We start from the raw sequence: 19,197 nt of genomic DNA, 5'->3' as shown, positions 1-19,197 counted from the left end.
TGAATCAGAGGATCAGGTCTGCGTGATAAGTGAGCTGCCAGCCGATCATTTCCCCAGCACGTCGCCAAAAACACTCCCTGCATCCAAATGTGCATACTATCTGCCATAAAAAGTATTGAATATTACTAATGTCACATACTATTTAAGACGGATGGTATGCACATTGAGACGCAGTCACTGTCTTTACAGCACATGGAGCGCGATAATGCACAGCCGCACCAAACAGACACGAAGAATATAACCAATTTAACCGCCATCACTTCGAATTAGTTCATAAATTTAGCTCTAAATGAGAGCTCTGTAGTCTCACCAGTAAATCACCAAGACCGTTCAAACATTTTCATGACATTTAATTTGTAAAAAAACTTAAATTCCTGAACTGGTTCTTAGACTAGGCTGTCTATCACTGTTACCGGAAAAACTTATACCCGGCCTGGGCTATTCCGGAAGCCAAAAACCTAGAAGTGTGAAAATGGCTAATTATAATGCTACAAAAGATTTCTATTTCAAATAAACACTGTTCTTTTAAACTTTCTATTCATCACAGAATCCTAAAAATATTTATCACAATTTCCACACAAATATTAAACAGCGCAACATTGATAATAAAAAATGTTTGTTGAACATCAAATCAGTATATTAGAATAATTTATGAAGGATCACGTGACATTGAAGACTGGCGTAATGATGCTCGCAATTCTGCCTTTTTTCTTGCAGTTGCAAGTTTATAAACCCAATATAAACCCTGAATTGCAAGAAAAACTAAAAAAAAAAAGGTAGTTGCAACCTTCTCTCACATTTCAGACTTTCTAACTCTCAATTGTGAATTATATTTCAAAATTCTAAGAAATAATGCCATAATTGTGATATAAAAACTTGCAATTGTGAGGGGAAAAAAGTGAAAATTGTGAGAGAAAAACTATTAGCTTTTTTATTTATTTATTTTTTTATTCTGTGCTGTAAACAAGCTTCCATTCCATAGTCTTAAGAGATTTCTTTTAAAAGCATAAATTCTTGCCAACCACAAACATTTGAATTGTAACGTATATGTACAGTGCTTGGGATATACTAAATAACAAGCTATTAGAATCAGTAGAATGGTGAAAAAAATTCTAGTTAAACTGGTTCTGGGAATAAAAATACCATTTAAAATATCCATAGCAAAAGTGACAATCACATAAGAAGAAACTGATATGCACAGTAGCTTCCTTGGTTAGTTTTTTAGGAATTTGTAGTGTAGCCAGAAACCCTACAGGTTATCTTCACTTGATTTAATTTCTTTAAATTATGCAGTGACGTTTAGCTTTACAGGCTGCAGCTGGCTAAACTGATATCTGTATATTGCTCGCATCTATGTTAGACAGAACAGATGAGTTTCACTCTGTGATTAGATTGTAGTCGGTTATGGCACATGTGTGCCAGATGGAGGGGCCCATGTTAATCTAGTCAATGTGAGCTTCAGGTGGTTTCCCTTCAAACGCCTGTTAACACAGGCAGGCCAATTCCCCTAAGACCACATATCACAATCAGTTTTCTAATTTTACCACATGCTCAATGTACAGAGCCATGTGTTAAAAGATTTATGGTCAGTCATGTTGGCTCAAGGGTTCTGTTTACTTGACAAGAACAAGTGACTTTGTCAGGTACATTTATGTAATAAATATATTGCAACTAGGACTATCCTGTTCTGCTGTCACTTAGTATAGTAGATTTCCACCGCTGAGGGTTTGAGCTCATCTCTGTTCCCGTGCAGAATGCTTTGTACATCCTGTGTAGGCTTGCTGAATGAAGACTGATCTTCCTGCCGGTGGTGTTCACATGGGAGCTGTACAGCACACCTGCTCCTCACATCCTCTTCACTCAGTGGCAAACACACATTCATGTGTTCAGCACTGGAAATCAACACAATATGCATGACTGATTCCAAGCCAGTATTCTGGACTATTCTGTGTAAAATCCCAAGTGGTCTCCCAGAACTCAGATTCTTATTCAGTCTTTCTACTTCAAAATTTCAAGTTTAATTCAATGTGTTGCTTGCCATTTATTTGTAATTATATGTAGGGTTGGAAATCGTAAGAAATTTTCCGATTTCAATTTCGATTCTGGTCCCAATAAAATTATTATACGACCAAAAAAATAATAAAAAATAGCAGTAAGGGGAAAAATGTACAATACTCAACCGTAATAGTCCTTTTTATGTTTATTATTCTTGTAAAATGAAGTTAATCTCAACAAATTCACTTTACAAAAAGGTTCATTAGTTAACATCAGTTAACTACATTAACATGAACTAATAATGAACTGCATTTCTACAGCATTTATTCATCTTTGTTAATGTTAATTTCAACATTTACATTATTAAAATCAAGAGTTGTATTTGTTAACATCAGTTAATGCACTGTGAACTAACATGAACAATATGAACATCTGTATTTTTATTAACGAAGGTTAACAAAGATTAACAAATACAGTAACAAATGTATTGCTCATGGTTAGTTCATGTTAGTTAATATATTAACTAATGAACCTTATTGTAAAAGTGTTTCCACAAATTCAACAAAAATAAGATCCAGACAGGTGAAACAGAATATTTTGTAAGTTGGATTCATAAAGACTTCACTTGTTTCTGAAAGAATGATTCAGTGATACATTTTTAACAGTAATTTGTTGCCACCTAGTGGCGTAACAATGCAATCAATACAGTCATTATTTGAAGCACCCAGTTACTTTCAAAAGGTGATTTATTCTATTTTGATCGGAAACATACGCATCAGCATTTATATCTATATAATAAACTTTTCTATACTTCTGTGATAAATGGAATATTTGTAACACAGAAATAATGATATTGTGTTTGAAAATATTGTTTGTGAAGCTGTTTATATCTAAACATGCCAACAGCTCTCTCAAGAGCAGCAGCAGCACAAACGCACATTTGAATGTTTTTTTTGTCAAAAATACACGGGTGAATCATTGTCATTCAGGAATTAGATCATGTGGGCGATGAAATCGAGAATGCGAGCTTTTTAAGATTAATTGTGCAGCTTTTTGCATCCCTCTCTGCATTGATATCTGATGTATATGACTAGGACAAGGGCTTTTCAGTGCGTTCATTGCTGTAATATTCATGAGGTGAGACGTCTCTATTAAAGGATATGCTCCCCTCACTTCGCCCACCCATCACATTTGAACCATTTTCGGAACCGAAACTTTGAAATTTTGCACGGTTCCAGTACTTTTCAAAAAACACTACCGGTCCACTACCGGCCCAAAAATAAAATTTCTGTCATTTATTACTCACCCTCATGTCGTTCCACACCCGTAAGACCTTCATTCATCTTCAGAACACAAATTAAGATATTTTTGATGAAATCCAAGTTTGTTAAGGTTCCCCCATAGAAAGCAATGTAATTACCGTCATTTAAGGTCCAGAAAGGTATTAAAGACGTCGTTAAAATAGTAATTTTGTCGCTTCGTAATATTAAGGTTGAGCCACTGCTGTCACGTTGACTGTTTTATCTGTGTTTTTACTACTTGTCTGGACCTTGAATATGGTAATTTTGTTGCTTTCTATGGAGGATAAAAAAAAAACCTTGGATTTCATCAAAAATATTTTAATTTGTGTTCTGAAGATGAACGAAGGTCTTACAGGTTTGAAACAACATAAGGGTGAGTACTTAATGACAGAAATTTCATTTTTGGGTGAACTAACCCTTTAAGTGGAAATATAACAGGAACTGTTCCTGTTCCGAAGGTGAAAAAGCGGCTCATGACTGCTGATTTGTCCAGTTTAGAGTCACAATTTTTTACAAAAGAAATAAATAAACCGACATATGATAAAACATGAGGGTTTAAATTGAGAATTTCTCCTTTGAGTCTTAATTGGCAAATGGACAAAGAGGAATTACTCGAAAGCTGTCTCTACACAATGTAATTGTCATCGGTGTGTTTCTTGTTTTCTTTAAACATAGGGCTGAGTCATTGAATCCTGTGTAAATACATGTATACCACTTCTGTGCGTCATTAAACGTATAGTTTAATATTATGACAATTATGAGAAATTATTTAAGATGGTTTGGATAGAACCAGTGTTGGACCACGATCCATTAGTTGATAACCTCTGGTTTAGACAAAACAAATGAGTATTCTTTCACACACTGCCCCTCAATATTGTCTCGTCTTTCTCTTCCCTGCATCCATCGGCTGTGCTAATAAAACACTCGACATCTTTTTGTTGGCGCTCAGCTCAAAGGCAAAAGCTTGTTTTTGTTGCAGTAGGTGATGGTCGTGCTTCTGCTGAGAAGAAACAGGGTTTGTGGAGAGCAGCTCTGGTTCAGTGAACAGCAGGACGCCTATCACTGTGAGCTTTTGTCTGAGATCGTGTGTCGACAGGATCTGCTGTATTGGACATTGTTGTCCTTCCTTGCTCTGTGAATTCAAGTAGAGTTTCAAACTGTTAGCTGTGTGTGTTGGATCGATTTCAAGTTCAGCATTGGAACTCATCACACTTTATTTGAGGAACTCCTGAAACACTTTCTGAGGAGGACTTTGAAGAAGATCTAAAAGACTGCATGTATTGTTTCTACCCGGTTTACAAGAGTAAGAGCTTAGAGTTTATTAACCATATTTGGATTTTTTGCCTGAAGACAAATAGATGAGTTTTGAGATGTCGGTTTCCTCATTTGTCATAATGTATGTAGTGTCTTCATGAATGCCTCATTATGAGCCTGTGTTCCAGTGCTCTGGACTGCTGCCTACCATGTGATTCACTGAAAGCTCAAATGTTCTACTTTCTCTCTTTGATGTTCAAAAAGGAATGCACTCTTTCTCTTTTTTCTCTCTTCTACCCAGTTTGATTAAGTTTTAGATTCTTTGTTCCTTTGGTTTGTATCCTAACATCAGAAGGTCATAAACCACATTTGAAAATGTGGCCATCTAATGGAGACAAACAGTGAATTGAAGAATCACAATTGTACAAAGAAGATTGACAGGAACAAATCTAAATGATTTTCAAGATATTTAGTTCCATTAACACTTCTGGAACATCTTCATTCTTCCACCAATTTGAACTGTGCAGCATAATAAAATATGCATAAAATATATGCATCAGCTCCACCCTAAGCTTTGGCCTTGTCATACGGCATAGGTAGCAATTACGGGTGTATTCTGGAATATTTGGAGAATACAGCATAATTATAGTTATTGGGTTATGATGTGCTCCACCTGTCTGCAGTAATGACCAACAACTTAAAACATGGCTAATCACCAAACAAATAATTTTGTCACCATGCTTGATTTATAGATGTTCATTATTCCCTGTACATGAGATTTAATTGATATTTTAATCATTGGTTTGGTAAATTTTCAGTCACTATATGCAAGTCTATATGCATACTCGTTCAATGGCCTACTTATTCTGTTGCGGGTCAATTTTGTGGGGGGAACTTTTTTTACACAAGAGTTTATAATTTCTTATTTTTATATGTATATATGTGTGTATTTTAGTTTCTGACAAGCTACAATAGATGTTTTATGTAAAAACTAGGACTGTCGAATTATCATGTTAATTAGATTAATTAATTAGGGTAAAAAATAACATTAAAATTATTAACGCATTTAATGCACTTGCCCCACCCTAGTCCTACGTACATAACCTGACATTTCATAAAGTTGATTGATGACAAATATGATGCATTGCAACAACTCACTGCGCAATGGAGCCTATTTGGGCTGCACGATTTATCGCGATTAAATCGCACGCAATTTGGCAAAGGCTGCGATTATTTAATGCGCAGCTTGTCAGAGCTCTACGGCTCTGTGATCAGTAGTAAATGCTTCTCCATCTGAAAGCCAGAGGGCGCTCTTGCGCAGAAACTCAAAATATGCCCTGCCGCAGAAGAAGATAACACGCATCATATTCGCTGTAGCTGATAAACAGAAGATTGAAACGCTTTGATTGATTAAACATGACTAATAAACACATAATAAACACTGCCTTATTCTGTGTGAGAAGCCACATCATCTCACAGAAGGATGCTCAAATGTCATTATGAGGTGAGTTTGGAGTAAAAAGCGTTTGGAGTTTGCAGCGTTGAGCAATGTAGCCAATCACATACATATCTGTTGATTTCTTGAACACAATAGCCAATCAGAGGTGTTTAAGTTAAAATCCACTCACCGCTCACAACATCAGAGTTTGTTCAGTGCTGAGTTATGCAAGCTCGCAAATCCTCTCATTATAACAAAGTATAGACTCTATGTAAATAAGACAATTTAACAAACAACTCCATTGCTTATAATGGAAGTTTGTGAGATCACGATGAAATGAAACAAGTGACAGCTTTTTAATGATTATTAAGGCAGTTTGCAAATGTAATACTGAGTTTATACAACAATTATAATAACAATTTTAACAAACAAATGCCACCTTTTTGTTCTTTTGTGCCACCTCTGCAGTGCAAAATCGAATTTTGTTGATACTGATTTCATTTAATTGGTAACTTATTCTTCCTGATAAATTGAACTCAGATTATTAATTTATGAATTTGACATAAAAGATGACATGTAATAAGGTTAAAAAAAATGCCCTAACAAAGGTAAAAAATAAAATAAAATTTAAAACATTCCCTAGAAAGTAATATTAAGGAGTCAAATATCGCCTCATAGTGCGAAGGTTAATGTCTGTCAAGTGCTCTTAAAAAGAAATGTTAGCATAGAGCCCTGGCGTAAAGGCAGATTTATGGTTTTTATACCATTTCTCTGTTTGCAGTGGAAAGGCGCCTTTTAGACTAGACATAGTGAATAATGACAGAAATTAAATATTTTTATTTAGTTATATAATTATTATTTTGGTGGGTAGCTATTCCTTTAAAATCCCATCACTAACAAAATTACATGCCATAAAAAAATTCAGCAAACTTGGTACTCTCTTGTACTTTAGAACAGAATAGTCAGATCCCCTCCTTCCCATTCCGTCAAAATCACTACAAAGTGAATTTGGTGCTACAGTCAAACCAAAAATTATTCAGACATTTTTATATTTTTGATATTTTTACTAGTGGGTGCAGGACACTATAGTTCATTTATGTAAGTGAGGATAGCAAAATATATTAAACTGTGACATATTATACCCAAACATTCTTCATGCAATGGACTACCAGAAAAATTTATAAAGATTTGTTACCAAAAATTATTCAGACACTTTGACCTGACCATGTTTTGCTTAAGTGTTATCTGACATAATTAAGATAATTTTTTTCTGACACAGTTTAACTCTGAGATCTTGTCTTATTTTATTAAAAAAATTTTAAACTATAGTGAATAAACTGAATTAATGAATGAAATGTTCAAGGTGTCTGAATAAATTTTGGTTTAACTGTATATTGTATTTAGGGATGTCCAGATCCGATCACGTGATCGGAAATCGGGCCCGATCATGTGGTTTCAGACTCGATCGGAATCGGACGTTACCTCCCGATCAGGACTCGGATATATATGTATATATATTCTCATTGTTAACACATCTATAGTGATGCGGTGGCACAGAGTTAGGCCTGTTTCACACTGCAAGCGTAAGCGGCGCGTGAGTAGCGCATATTTTTTCAGCGTGCATGTCAACCAACGGATGCATTCACACAGGCAGCAGGAGCAGCTCGTAAAGCGTCAGGCAGGAGCGTCGCGTAAGCAGCAGTGCCGCGATCGTCTCGGCACCGAGTCTATCCCTGTGTCTCAATCAGCTCCCTAGCTCCCTAGGTCGTGAATCAGTATATAATGAAAGTGAATGTGGCTGATACCCTGATCAGTGCCCTGACTACTGAACTAGGGAGCTGATTGAGTGAAAGTGAAAAGTGAAAGCACACTTTTGATGGACAAAATAAATATAATTTCACACAAAAAGTGTTTAAAATGCACACAATACGCATGTCTAATGTGTTTTAACAAGAATTTGAGTATGACAGAAAAGAAAATTAAGAATCAAAAATAATAATAGAAGATTTACCCATTTAAACTTGTTTTTTATTATTCAGTTTGGGTTAAAATATGGTGTATTATAAAAAAACTAAAGTAAGCTAGCCAGAAAATATGATATATATAAACATTATTTTAGTTATTACACAGACTGCAGCATACCCAAATCAAACCAAATATATTTGTTTTTATATTAGCCTTTTTTATATTTACTGTTGCACTAAAGTGAAGTGAAGTGAACAATTTATGTTATTTATTACTTGATTGTTCAAGCTACCTCACAGAAGTGCTCTGTTTGTAATTAAATAAAAAATAAGGAACGTCCTGGATCTGTTTTTTTTTTTCGCTCTTCTTTATTCTTTTTTTGATGTATTATAGAAGTATCGGATCGGGACTCGGTATCCGCAGATACTCAAAATCAAATGACTCGGACTCGGACTCGAGGGCAAAAAAACCTGATCGGGACATCCCTAATTGTATTGATGTCACATGCTAGTTTGTGGATTACTGGTTTGTGGATTACTGACCTTACTGAATGTTTCACTCTTATGCCACAAAATGAGGAAAAAAATTACTCTGTCAAGTGAATAAAAAAAAATAAAAAAAAGTGTGCATTTACAGTTTTCGACAATGGAAGAACAAGTTGCTTTTTAGTTGCTCGTAATTTTAAGAAATACCATCCACCTGTGACAGAAATCTAGGGCACAGTTTCTTTCTGCTTGTTTGAAACGGGAGACTGCATGTTGTTTGCCAAGCACCAAATGTTTCCAGACTTTATACTTTCATTTTAGGAGTGTATTTTATGTCCTTGGCAGATGCTTTCTTACCGAACAACTGACAGGAAAGTGCTAATGTTTTGTGCGTATCAGACTAAACCTCAGGCTCTTCCAAGAACAGTCATACTGTACTGCCAGTACAGTCACAGTGTTGGATTCACACTTAGAGCTGTCGCATATTAAGAGAAAACCACAAACCATTAAACAGGAACTGTAGAAACACATTTGTAGCACAGTGTTGTTCCACAGGCTTACATGTTCACGTTCTCATTATACACATGAAGTGATATTTAATTCTTTCAGCCTCTGAATCATACCTCATGAATTATCTAAATGGATTCATTCCAGTCTGAGTCACATCAGTTAATCACCGACCTTGAATCAAACTAAAGGACAGCCTTGAGTAGTTTTGTCTGCGATTTTGCCTTCAGGAGATCAAACTGCTCATCTCCCATTGGTTTGTAGAGTGCTGACTAAAAAAAAGGTTGGACCAGTTGTTAAAAAGCACATAAAACAAGTAGTTTCATTGTTCTTTGGAATGTTATGAAACATTATGACTGCTAGACCCTTAATTATATGCTTCTAATGCTGTCTTTTTTTTTTTTTTTTGTATTTTGTTTCTTTTTTTTTTTCTCATTTGTATTATTTTGTCTAGTATTTTGTTGCATTATCCATTCTTTGCCTGAGTTGTCCTTTTAAGTTGCATTTTGATTCCAGCTCAAGCTACAGTGGAAGATTTCCAGATCCGACCTCATGCGCTTTACGTCCACTCCTACAAAGCGCCCACCTTCTGCGACTACTGCGGAGAGATGCTGTGGGGACTCGTCCGGCAGGGCCTCAAATGTGAAGGTAGCTCTCATATAAAAAATATATATTCCAAAGAAATATTTGGCCGAAAGGTTTCATCATTGTTTAAGCATGTGAATGAAAAATTAAAGTAATGATTTTAGTATTTGATCCTATTGTGTATATATATCGCCACCATGGGTTACACAACTGTTAAAAGACACATGCATATTGTAAATTAACCAAATCACATTTATCCATGTTAAACATCACAACAGTCATTCACTATTCAAGTATGAAGTTTGACAAATTATACTGTTTACATTCATTTAAACATATAATATAAACATTTAAACATTTACATATATTTGATATAAATTCACGTGCATGGAGTGGTGGATGACATGTAAATTCATGTTACATTTGTTTGTTAGAAGATGTTTGAAAACCATTTACTTAAATATTACCTAACAAATATATATACCTAATATTACCTATATATATATATATATATATATATATATATATATATATATATATATATATATATATATATATATATATATGCATATTTATAATAACATGCTGTTTATTAAAACAAAGTCAGAATCTCAAGTTTGTAAAACCCTTTTCAATGCTTCAAAAATAACTGATAATACAGGTGAAAAAAAACATATTGGCTGTATATTTTTTTAAAGCCATCTCACTAGACTTTTTTGAGCATGCAAAATTTCTTCAGACACGTCAAGTCAAGTCAAATTTATTTATATAGCGCTTTTACAATTGGCAATTGTTTCAAAGCAGCTTTACATATTAGAAGCACAGAAAAAAAGGGAAGTGGTTAAAAATAAGCTGTACAAACAAGCGTGGTAATATGTAACATATACAAGATGGTGCTACATTAAGCCAATGTCGGCTGACTCCCAGGGGTGGAAAAAACCCCCTAGGAGAAAACCCAGCGTGGGAAAAAAGTCCTAGGAGGGAAAAAACCCCTTGGAAGATATATATAATATATGTAAATGGATATGGAGATCAAAATCTGAATTATACATTTTTATTATAGAGATTAAAAATAGATTATATATATATATTTGTAAGCGGATACGGGGATTTAAAAATCTATGCAGCCAGAACTGGATCTGTAGGCCCATTGTCTCCTGGGCTGCGTTGTAGTCAGGTCCAGACACAGGTTCTCCATCTGATCTGGATACGGCCTGGATCCAGCACCCGGCAAACCTCGGGATAAGCAGAGAGACAGATATTAGCGTAGATGCCATTCTTATTCTGATGTACAGGTATATCTAGTGTTATAGGAAATGTTCTCGGTTCCGGCCGACCTAATTATTGCAGCGTAACAATCCTTTAACGGATTTGAAAAATGTTAATGTATTGATAATGTGTTATGTGTATGCAAGAGCAAAGAGATGTGTTTTTAGTCTAGATTTAAACTGACAGAGTGTGTCTGCTTCCCGAACAATGCTAGGAAGATTGTTCCAGAGTTTAGGTGCTAAATAGGAAAAGGATCTGCCGCCTTCAGTTGATTTTGATATTCTGGGTATTATCAACTGGCCTGAATTCTGAGATCGCAATAAACGTGAAGGACTATAATGCATTAAGAGCTCACTTAGGTACTGGGGAGCTAAACCATTTAGTGCTTTATAAGTAAGTAGCAAGATTTTAAAATCTATACGATGTTTAATAGGGAGCCAATGTAATGTTGACAGAACTGGGCTAATATGGTCATACTTTCTGGTTCTAGTAAGAACTCTAGCTGCCGCATTTTGGACCAACTGTAGTCTGTTTAAAAGCCGAGCAGAACAACCACCCAGTAGAGCGTTACAATAATCTAGTCTTGAGGTCATGAATGCATGAATCAACTGTTCCGCATTTGTCATTGAGAGCATATGTCGTAATTTAGATATATTTTTTTAGATGGAAGAAGGCGGTTTTACAGATACTAGAAACATGACTTTCAAATGAAAGATTGGTATCGAAGAGCACACCCAAGTTCCTAACTGAGGACGAAGATTTAATGGAGCACCCGTCAAGTGTTAGAGAGTATTCAAGGTTTTTTCGTGAGGAAGTTTTTGGTCCAAAGATTAGGATATCAGTTTTTTCTGAATTTAATAATAAGAAATTTCTTGTCATCCAGTTTTTAATGTCAGCTATGCATTCTGTTAGTTTTGTGAATTTGTAGGTTTCGTCAGGGCGCGAGGAAATATAGAGCTGAGTATCGTCAGCGTAGCAGTGAAAACTAACACCATGCTTCCTAATTATCTCTCCTAAGGGCAGCATGTACAGAGTGAAAAGCAACGGTCCTAGTACTGAGCCTTGTGGTACTCCATACTGAACCTGTGATCGATACGACATCTCTTCATTAATTATTACAGACTGATAACGGTCAGATAAGTACGATTTGAACCATGCCAAAGCAATTCCACTAATGCCAATATAGTTTTCAAGTCTTTTTAAAAGAATGTTGTGATCGATAGTGTCAAAAGCAGCACTGAGATCTAATAACACTAATAGAGAAATACAGCCACGATCGGATGATAAGAGTAGATCGTTTGTAACTCTAACGAGAGCAGTCTCAGTACTATGGTACGGTCTAAATCCTGACTGGAAATCCTCACAGATTCCATTTCTTTCTAAAAAGGAGCACAGTTGTGATGAAACTGCCTTTTCTAGTATCTTTGACAGAAAAGGTAGATTCGAGATTGGCCTGTAATTTACTAAATCTCTCGGATCTAGTTGAGGTTTTTTAATAAGAGGTTTAATAATAGCCTGCTTAAAGGTTTTTGGCACGTATCCTAGTGTTAACGATGAATTAATTATATCAAGAAGTGGACCTACGACCTCTGGAAGCATTTCTTTCAGTAGTTTAGTCGGCATTGGGTCTAACATACATGTCGTTGATTTTGATGATTTGATAAGTTTAGATAATTCTTCCTCTCCTATAGCGGCGAATGATTCTAGTTTTACCTCAGGGACACTACAGTGCACTGTCTGAAGCGAAACTGTAGACGGTTGCATGTTTTTAATTTTCTCTCTAATATTATCAATCTTGCAAGTAAAGAAGTTCATAAAGTCATTACTGCTGTGCTCTATGGAAACGTCAGCAGTTGAATCTCTGTTTCTAGTTAATTTAGCCACTGTGTCAAATAAATACCTAGGATTATGTTTGTTTTCTATTAAGAGATTTGAAAAATAAGTAGATCTAGCATTTCTTATAGCCGTTCTGTACTCAATCATTTTTTCTTTCCACGAAAGGCGAAAAACTTCTAGTTTTGTTTTCTTCCAACTACGTTCAGCTTTTCTAACAGCTCGTTTTAGAGCCCGAGTGTGCTCATCATACCACGGTGTTGGATTAGTTTCCTTAATCTTCTTTAGACGTAAAGGAGCGACTGCATCTAATGTGCTGGAAAAGAGAGAGCCAATAGTTTCTGTTGCAGCATCGAGTTCTTCTAAGTTGTCAGGTATACTAAGGCGATGAAACTGCTCGGGGAGATTATTTATAAAGCAATCTTTAGTGGTAGACGTGATGGTTCTACAATATTTATGGCTGGGTGGTGGTTTTGTAGCCTTGGCTAATTGTATTATACACGAGACTAAATAATGATCTGATATATCATCGCTCTGCGGTAGAATTTCAACAGCATCAATATCAATTCCATGCGACAGTATTAGATCTAAGGTATGATTACGACAATGAGTGGGTCCTGACACGTGTTGTCTAACTCCAATAGAGTTTAAAATGTCTGCAAATGCCAATCCAAATGAGTCTTTATTATTATCTACATGGATATTAAAATCACCAACAACAAGGACTTTATCCGCAGCCAGTACTAACTCTGATAGAAAATCAGCAAATTCTTTGATAAAGTCAGTATGGTGCCCTGGTGGCCTGTATACAGTAGCCAGCACAAATGTCAACTTACATAATGTTATATACAGCACCATCACTTCAAAGGAATTATATTTGAAATTCTTTTGAATGATTCTGAATATATTACTATAAATTACAGCAACACCTCCCCCTTTGCCTTTCTGTCGAGGATTGTGTCGATAATCATAACCTTGAGGACTAGATTCATTTAAAGTAATGTAATCGTCTGGTTTTAGCCAGGTTTCTGTCAAACACAGCAAGTCTAGTTTATTGTCTGTGATAATTTCATTTACAATAAGTGCTTTTGAAGAAATAGATCTAATATTCAGTAACCCAAGCTTTATCATTTGTTTATCTAATTTATCTGTGATTTTCATTTTTTGAACATCAATTAAATTTTTACCCTTAAAAGGTTTCGGAAGTTTTTTGTATTTACTAGTTCGAGGTACAGACACAGTCTCTATGTGATAATATCTAGGTGAAAGAGTTTCTATGTGCTGTGAATTATCTGAGTTCTGTGACGTGAGGCGGCTAGCAGACGGTCGGTATAGCCAGTTTGTCTGCGTAATGAACAGGACATATCACAAACTAGGGCTTGTGTTTTTAATAAATAATACAATTAAATTCAGAATGTGAAAATACACCATCTACTCCAGTTTCCCACAACACTGCAAGCCTGCAGGTTTGAATTTTGTGTATTTGTATTGAGCCAAGAGGTCAATCTGTGCCATTTAGATCATCTGTTGGTCATGTGTTTTCCTGTTATGCAAATTCATATTCATCAGATTTCTCCAAACTTAAGGGGATGTACTCACAGCAAAGTTTTTTTTATTTGTTTGGGGATAAAAGAACTTTGAAATACCTCGGCAGTGGTATACTGTTAGTGAACATCCCGTAAGCAGTGTTTCGATGAATATGCAAGTATGTACTGTACGTTTTTCACTCAATAACAAAAATAAATGCAATACAATTGAGAAATCAGCAGTTAAGAAAGCATCTGATCGTAGCGATGTGGATGTTTGCACAAGCTCTGCAATTCAGCACTCCAGTCAAGTCACATCACGTTTATTTATATAGCACTTTATACAACAGATTTCTTTTATGCAAACAGCTTTACAGTATTAAACATGGGGGGCTATAAAGCAGCTCTCCAGTGTGTTCATGTTTTTACTCGAGTCTGAGCATGAGGAACTGAACAGAAGTAATGAGCCAGAGAAAAGTTCCATGTCAAAGAAGGTGAAGCATCAGAGCACATATATATTACGTCATGGCCACAAACCAATGGTAGTTTGAAGGTGCTTACTAGCTGGAGTGAACTGTTCTGGAAAATTTGCTATGCCAAGCTGTTTAGAACTCTTGAAAAGAACTTTGTTTTGGCCTGATTTTGTTGTAAATGATGTCACATTAGTTCATTATTTGATTTCTCTTGAAGTATATCTGGGTTTTTATGCATAACATCTTTTGTTTTCGGTCTCCCATATCCATGTTCATATGAATTTAAGTCAGCAGAGTGCAAAGTCTTTATTATTAATAATAGTCACTTTACGGAACATAAACTACCCTCTAAAACCAGGTGTAAAAAAACAGCTATGGGTAATAAGCTAATCGTAGCACAATGGGTACGTTTACATGGAGTGTAATTGTATTGTACATTGTATTACATTGTATTGCATTGTGTTGCATTGTATTCTGATAACAATTGGTTTAAATGTCCAATCAGAATGAAAATGCTCCATGTAAACACCTCAATCAGAATAAAAAAAGAACAAACTGATTAAAAATTCAATCGGTTTTAGAGAGGTGGAATAAACCTTTCCTAATCTGTTCGATGGGGCATGTAAACACTTGATCGGATGGAAAACAAGAAGGGTCTGTCTGCTTCCCATTATGCCTTCCACGGAAAAACAAGCATGGATGTCGACTAAAACAATCTTTTGAAGTAAATTATTTTATGTTTTATGTATGAAATGTTTGTAAGGCTGACTTATATTGGCTAACTTTCGAATCTTATGAAGTATGAAATAGCAGCTAGTAGAGTTTGATCATTAAAATGCTTCAAAAACTGAGGAAAATAAAGGGATGACTTACAGAATCTAGTGATTTATGTAATACGATCTGTATGCCTAGATCTAGGTGGTGATACTGAAGTTTAAAAAGTGAAGTTTAAAAAGTGAGGAAAGTGAAGTAGAAGAAGAGTGATACTGTTGATGATATCAGCAATTCCAGAGGGAGTGGCTCTGATCGCAAAAATAAATACATAGATGCCTCATTAGCGGCTGTTACTATGGACCGCGATACGTAAGCCATCCGCCATGTTGGAACAGTCAATGCTGGTCCATGAAAACTGGACTTAGCCCCCCCATAGCCGCTTTTCCACTGTCGGGCCAGTGCGAGCCAGCCCTTAAACACACCTCCCTTGATCAAACGTCACACAACCCAACCCATTTCAGTGTGTAGACTATCACCTGACTACGATTAGCTCCGCCTTTCACCTCGACCGCGCCTCAAGCCCCAGCTGGCCCGCTTTGGACCAAGGTTTTCGGCGGGCCGAAAAACCCGTGCCTTTGGCACCGGGGAAGCACTGAAGAGGCACGATCAAGCCCCGGAAGTGACAGTGGAAACGCGACCGGCCCTGGCACGCACTAGCACACCCGCCTTTGGCCCGACAGTGGAAACATGGCTCATGATGATCTCAAGCCCCCCTTGCGATGATCTTAGCTTACTCCTCATTTAAAAAACAACCTGTTTAACATGAAATACTTATCTTCGCATTCTTTTTTCACAACGTATGGGCCACAGAGAAATATTACGAAAATAAATTAAGACTGTTATAGACCATACCATTACATGTTGAAGTAGATTCAGCTCTCATCAGTCAGTTGTTAATTTCAGTTTCTGTAGTGAATAATTGATTGAGGTTTGAGACTTCTTTTCCGGCTTAACTCTAGCACAGTTTGCACATTGCTTGTGTGACATCCACTGGCTCGCCTTCATGGTTTAAAATGGAAATATTTCCAATATTGCGACGTGACTTTTTTCTTTATCAACAATTGCTCGCAAAATGTTGGACAATGATTAACATTTTGTGCGCTTATTAAATAAATGAGTAATTAAACAAGTAGGGGAGCCTTTTAAAGTTTGATACACCTTTTTTTCATTTTGCATTTTGTCATTAACATCAACAGAAATTCTTTTCAACTAAAATTATTTCAGTTTGAGTTGTTGAAAATGACATAACAGAATATTGACACAAGAAGACAACAACAGAAGAATAAGTGATCTGAATCAAAGGATTCTTCTGGTTCAGAGTGTTCTTATTGAGTCTGGCTCAAATGCTGGAATCTGCTTTAAAGATCTCTGATTGAGTCTGACTGGAGGCGATGGATTCAGGCATGCGGTGCGATGTGTCAGTGCTGCCATCAGTCTGGCTTTGAAGTTGAAATCAGGGGCTGTTTGAATGGAACCCAGTGTTTCTGCCAAGCGCTGGATGCGACATTCAAAAGCGGCATGAAGATTATGGGCTCCAGTTGTAAGAAGCCACACTGATGGATACAAGCTGTTCATATGTAGAGGCATGCTAGACTGTTGTGAAGAAAAAAGAAAAAAAAAACTCATGAAGTTTAGATCTAAAGTCCCCACCCAGTCCTCAGGAGAGTCATTTGGTTTCTCAGGAGGATCTAAACATGCTTAAGTGCCCATAGGTCTGTAAGTTTGAAAAGAGAAGGGGAGCCCTCTGCTGGAGTTTAAGAGTACAATTCTGATGAAATTAGCCTTGTGTGTGTCTGTGTATTCTTATCTTGAGTCTTTAAAACTTATACTTGATTTTTATCTACTTTACCTTATACCTGAACCCTAACCATATTCCTGTTTTAAACTTCTGACTCTAACCCTGAACACTAAAGCTTTCCTTGTGGATTTTTAGGATGTGGCCTGAACTATCACAAGCGATGCGCCTTTAAGATCCCTAACAACTGTAGCGGTGTAAGGAAAAGACGTCTTTCCAATGTGTCTCTGCCCGGCCCTTCGCTGTCCGTTCCTCGTTCTGCTCCAGCCGAGCATGCTATCGTGGGCCAAGAAGAGGTGAGGAACGAATCTTGACATCTCTGACTTCTTATTTGTCTAAATTTCATGGAGTTTATTTATTTGTTTTGAAATCTATGAATATTTCCGTAGTACACTGCAATGCAGTCAAAGCAATGGCCATTTATTAGAGTTATAAATTATTTATTTATTTATAAAAAATGTTAAATATAAATGTTATTATAATACATTAATATACATGTATTTTATTTAATATATTAATTTAAAAAAAAAAAAATAGTTTACCTTTAAACCTTAAGGGAGTTGACTTCACACATAGGCAGATACCTGGGCACAATATATTTTATAATATATTTACTGAATGTTAACCAAAATGTATTAGTTTTTTTTTTTTTTTTTTTTTTTTTTTTTTTGACATTTGTGACTTATTTGTCAAAATTTGATGTCATTTGGATTTATTCATTAAATCTTTGAGTCTTTCCATAGCACACTACAGTGCAATCAAAACAAGTGGCATTTATTGGGGTTATTATAAATTATTTATTATTTTTAAAAAATATGAAATATTATAGGTTACCTGTGTAAACATTTGGGGAACTGACATCATACATCTGCAAACACCTGGACACATGCTTTTTAAAATATATTTCCCAAATTTAATCCAAAATATTTGGTTAAGAATACTAACCAAAATGGTGGTTAGTTCTGAGAAAATGTCTATTATTATTTTTTTGTAGATACCACTTGGTTTGCTATTTTATGCAATGGAATGAATACTGTTTAAGCGATGGCCTTGCATTAGCCCAAACCCAAACATCACAAGGACAGTGTGTCCCTTTTAGTTGTCTCACAATATCCCCCTTGGACACTTTATTTTCCCTTTTAATGTTATGCTTATTTTATTTAAAATAAACACCTCTTGAGGGCCTGACACTTTATTTGCTGTCCACACCAAACCATGCAGGTGTATTTAAAGCAAGAGTACATTGTGAAATATAACAAAATCAGGCTGGCAGCAGTTCAGACCTAATGAAACTTTCTCTACATAAGCGCATGAATGCATAAGAAACAAAAGAAAATGGTCTTTTGTGATGTTTCTGACCTGTAGAAAAGGTCATTTTTAAATGAAATTAAGGTAAATCAGATCAAGAATTTTTTTGATTTCTGTGTTTTGTTGAGGTCGGTTTAAAAAATCATCTATGTCTGCAAAGCCATCTGTGGTTGAACCGGTCTTATTTTAACTGAGTGGTCAGTTTTGAAACTTGAGAAGAACCCAATGAAGTTCTCAGTTCTCTATTTATTTACAGTAATGAATCTAAGCTGCCATTCTGGAATGCTGTCACTGTAATGTGTGCTGTGAAAAACAAATCAGGATCACATGATCCTTCAGAAATCATTCTAATATGCCGATTTGCTGCTCAAGAAAAATTCTTCTTATTATTGTTGAAATATATATATTTTTGTGGAAACCGTGATGCTTTTTAGCATCCTTTGATAAACAGATAGAAAGAACAGCATTTATTTGATATATATAAAAAATTATGTAACAACGTGAAAGACTTTACTTTGACTTTTGGTCAATTTAATGTATCCTTGCTGAATAAAAAAAAAGAAAATAATAATAATAATAATAATCAAATCTTTTCTTTTGAACAGGAGTGCATGTTCATCATACCATACTGTTCATACTGTTTCTGTGGTTTGCAGTATGTGTACTGTGCACAGCATGTGAATTGCAGC

The 19,197-nt window shown here is 35.7% G+C and overlaps 1 protein-coding gene across 2 annotated transcripts in view; it reads left to right on the top strand.

The window, feature by feature from the left end:
• Window positions 1-19,197, top strand: part of prkd3 (protein kinase D3) — a 93,787-nt gene that overhangs the window by 45,181 nt on the left and 29,409 nt on the right. Inside the window, exons 4-5 of one of the 2 annotated variants that reach the window (XM_048190545.1) lie at window positions 9,462-9,593; window positions 17,339-17,496. In XM_048190545.1, the coding sequence (XP_048046502.1) occupies window positions 9,462-9,593; window positions 17,339-17,496 (290 nt within the window). Of the gene's footprint in view, window positions 1-9,399; window positions 9,594-17,338; window positions 17,497-19,197 lie in introns of both variants that reach the window. The other variant, XM_048190546.1, reaches the window with a different exon arrangement.

The sequence above is a fragment of the Megalobrama amblycephala genome, linkage group LG5 (assembly GCF_018812025.1).
Source record: "Megalobrama amblycephala isolate DHTTF-2021 linkage group LG5, ASM1881202v1, whole genome shotgun sequence".
In the NCBI taxonomy this organism is placed as follows: domain Eukaryota; kingdom Metazoa; phylum Chordata; class Actinopteri; order Cypriniformes; family Xenocyprididae; genus Megalobrama; species Megalobrama amblycephala.
This window is presented reverse-complemented; position numbering and strand designations above follow the sequence as displayed.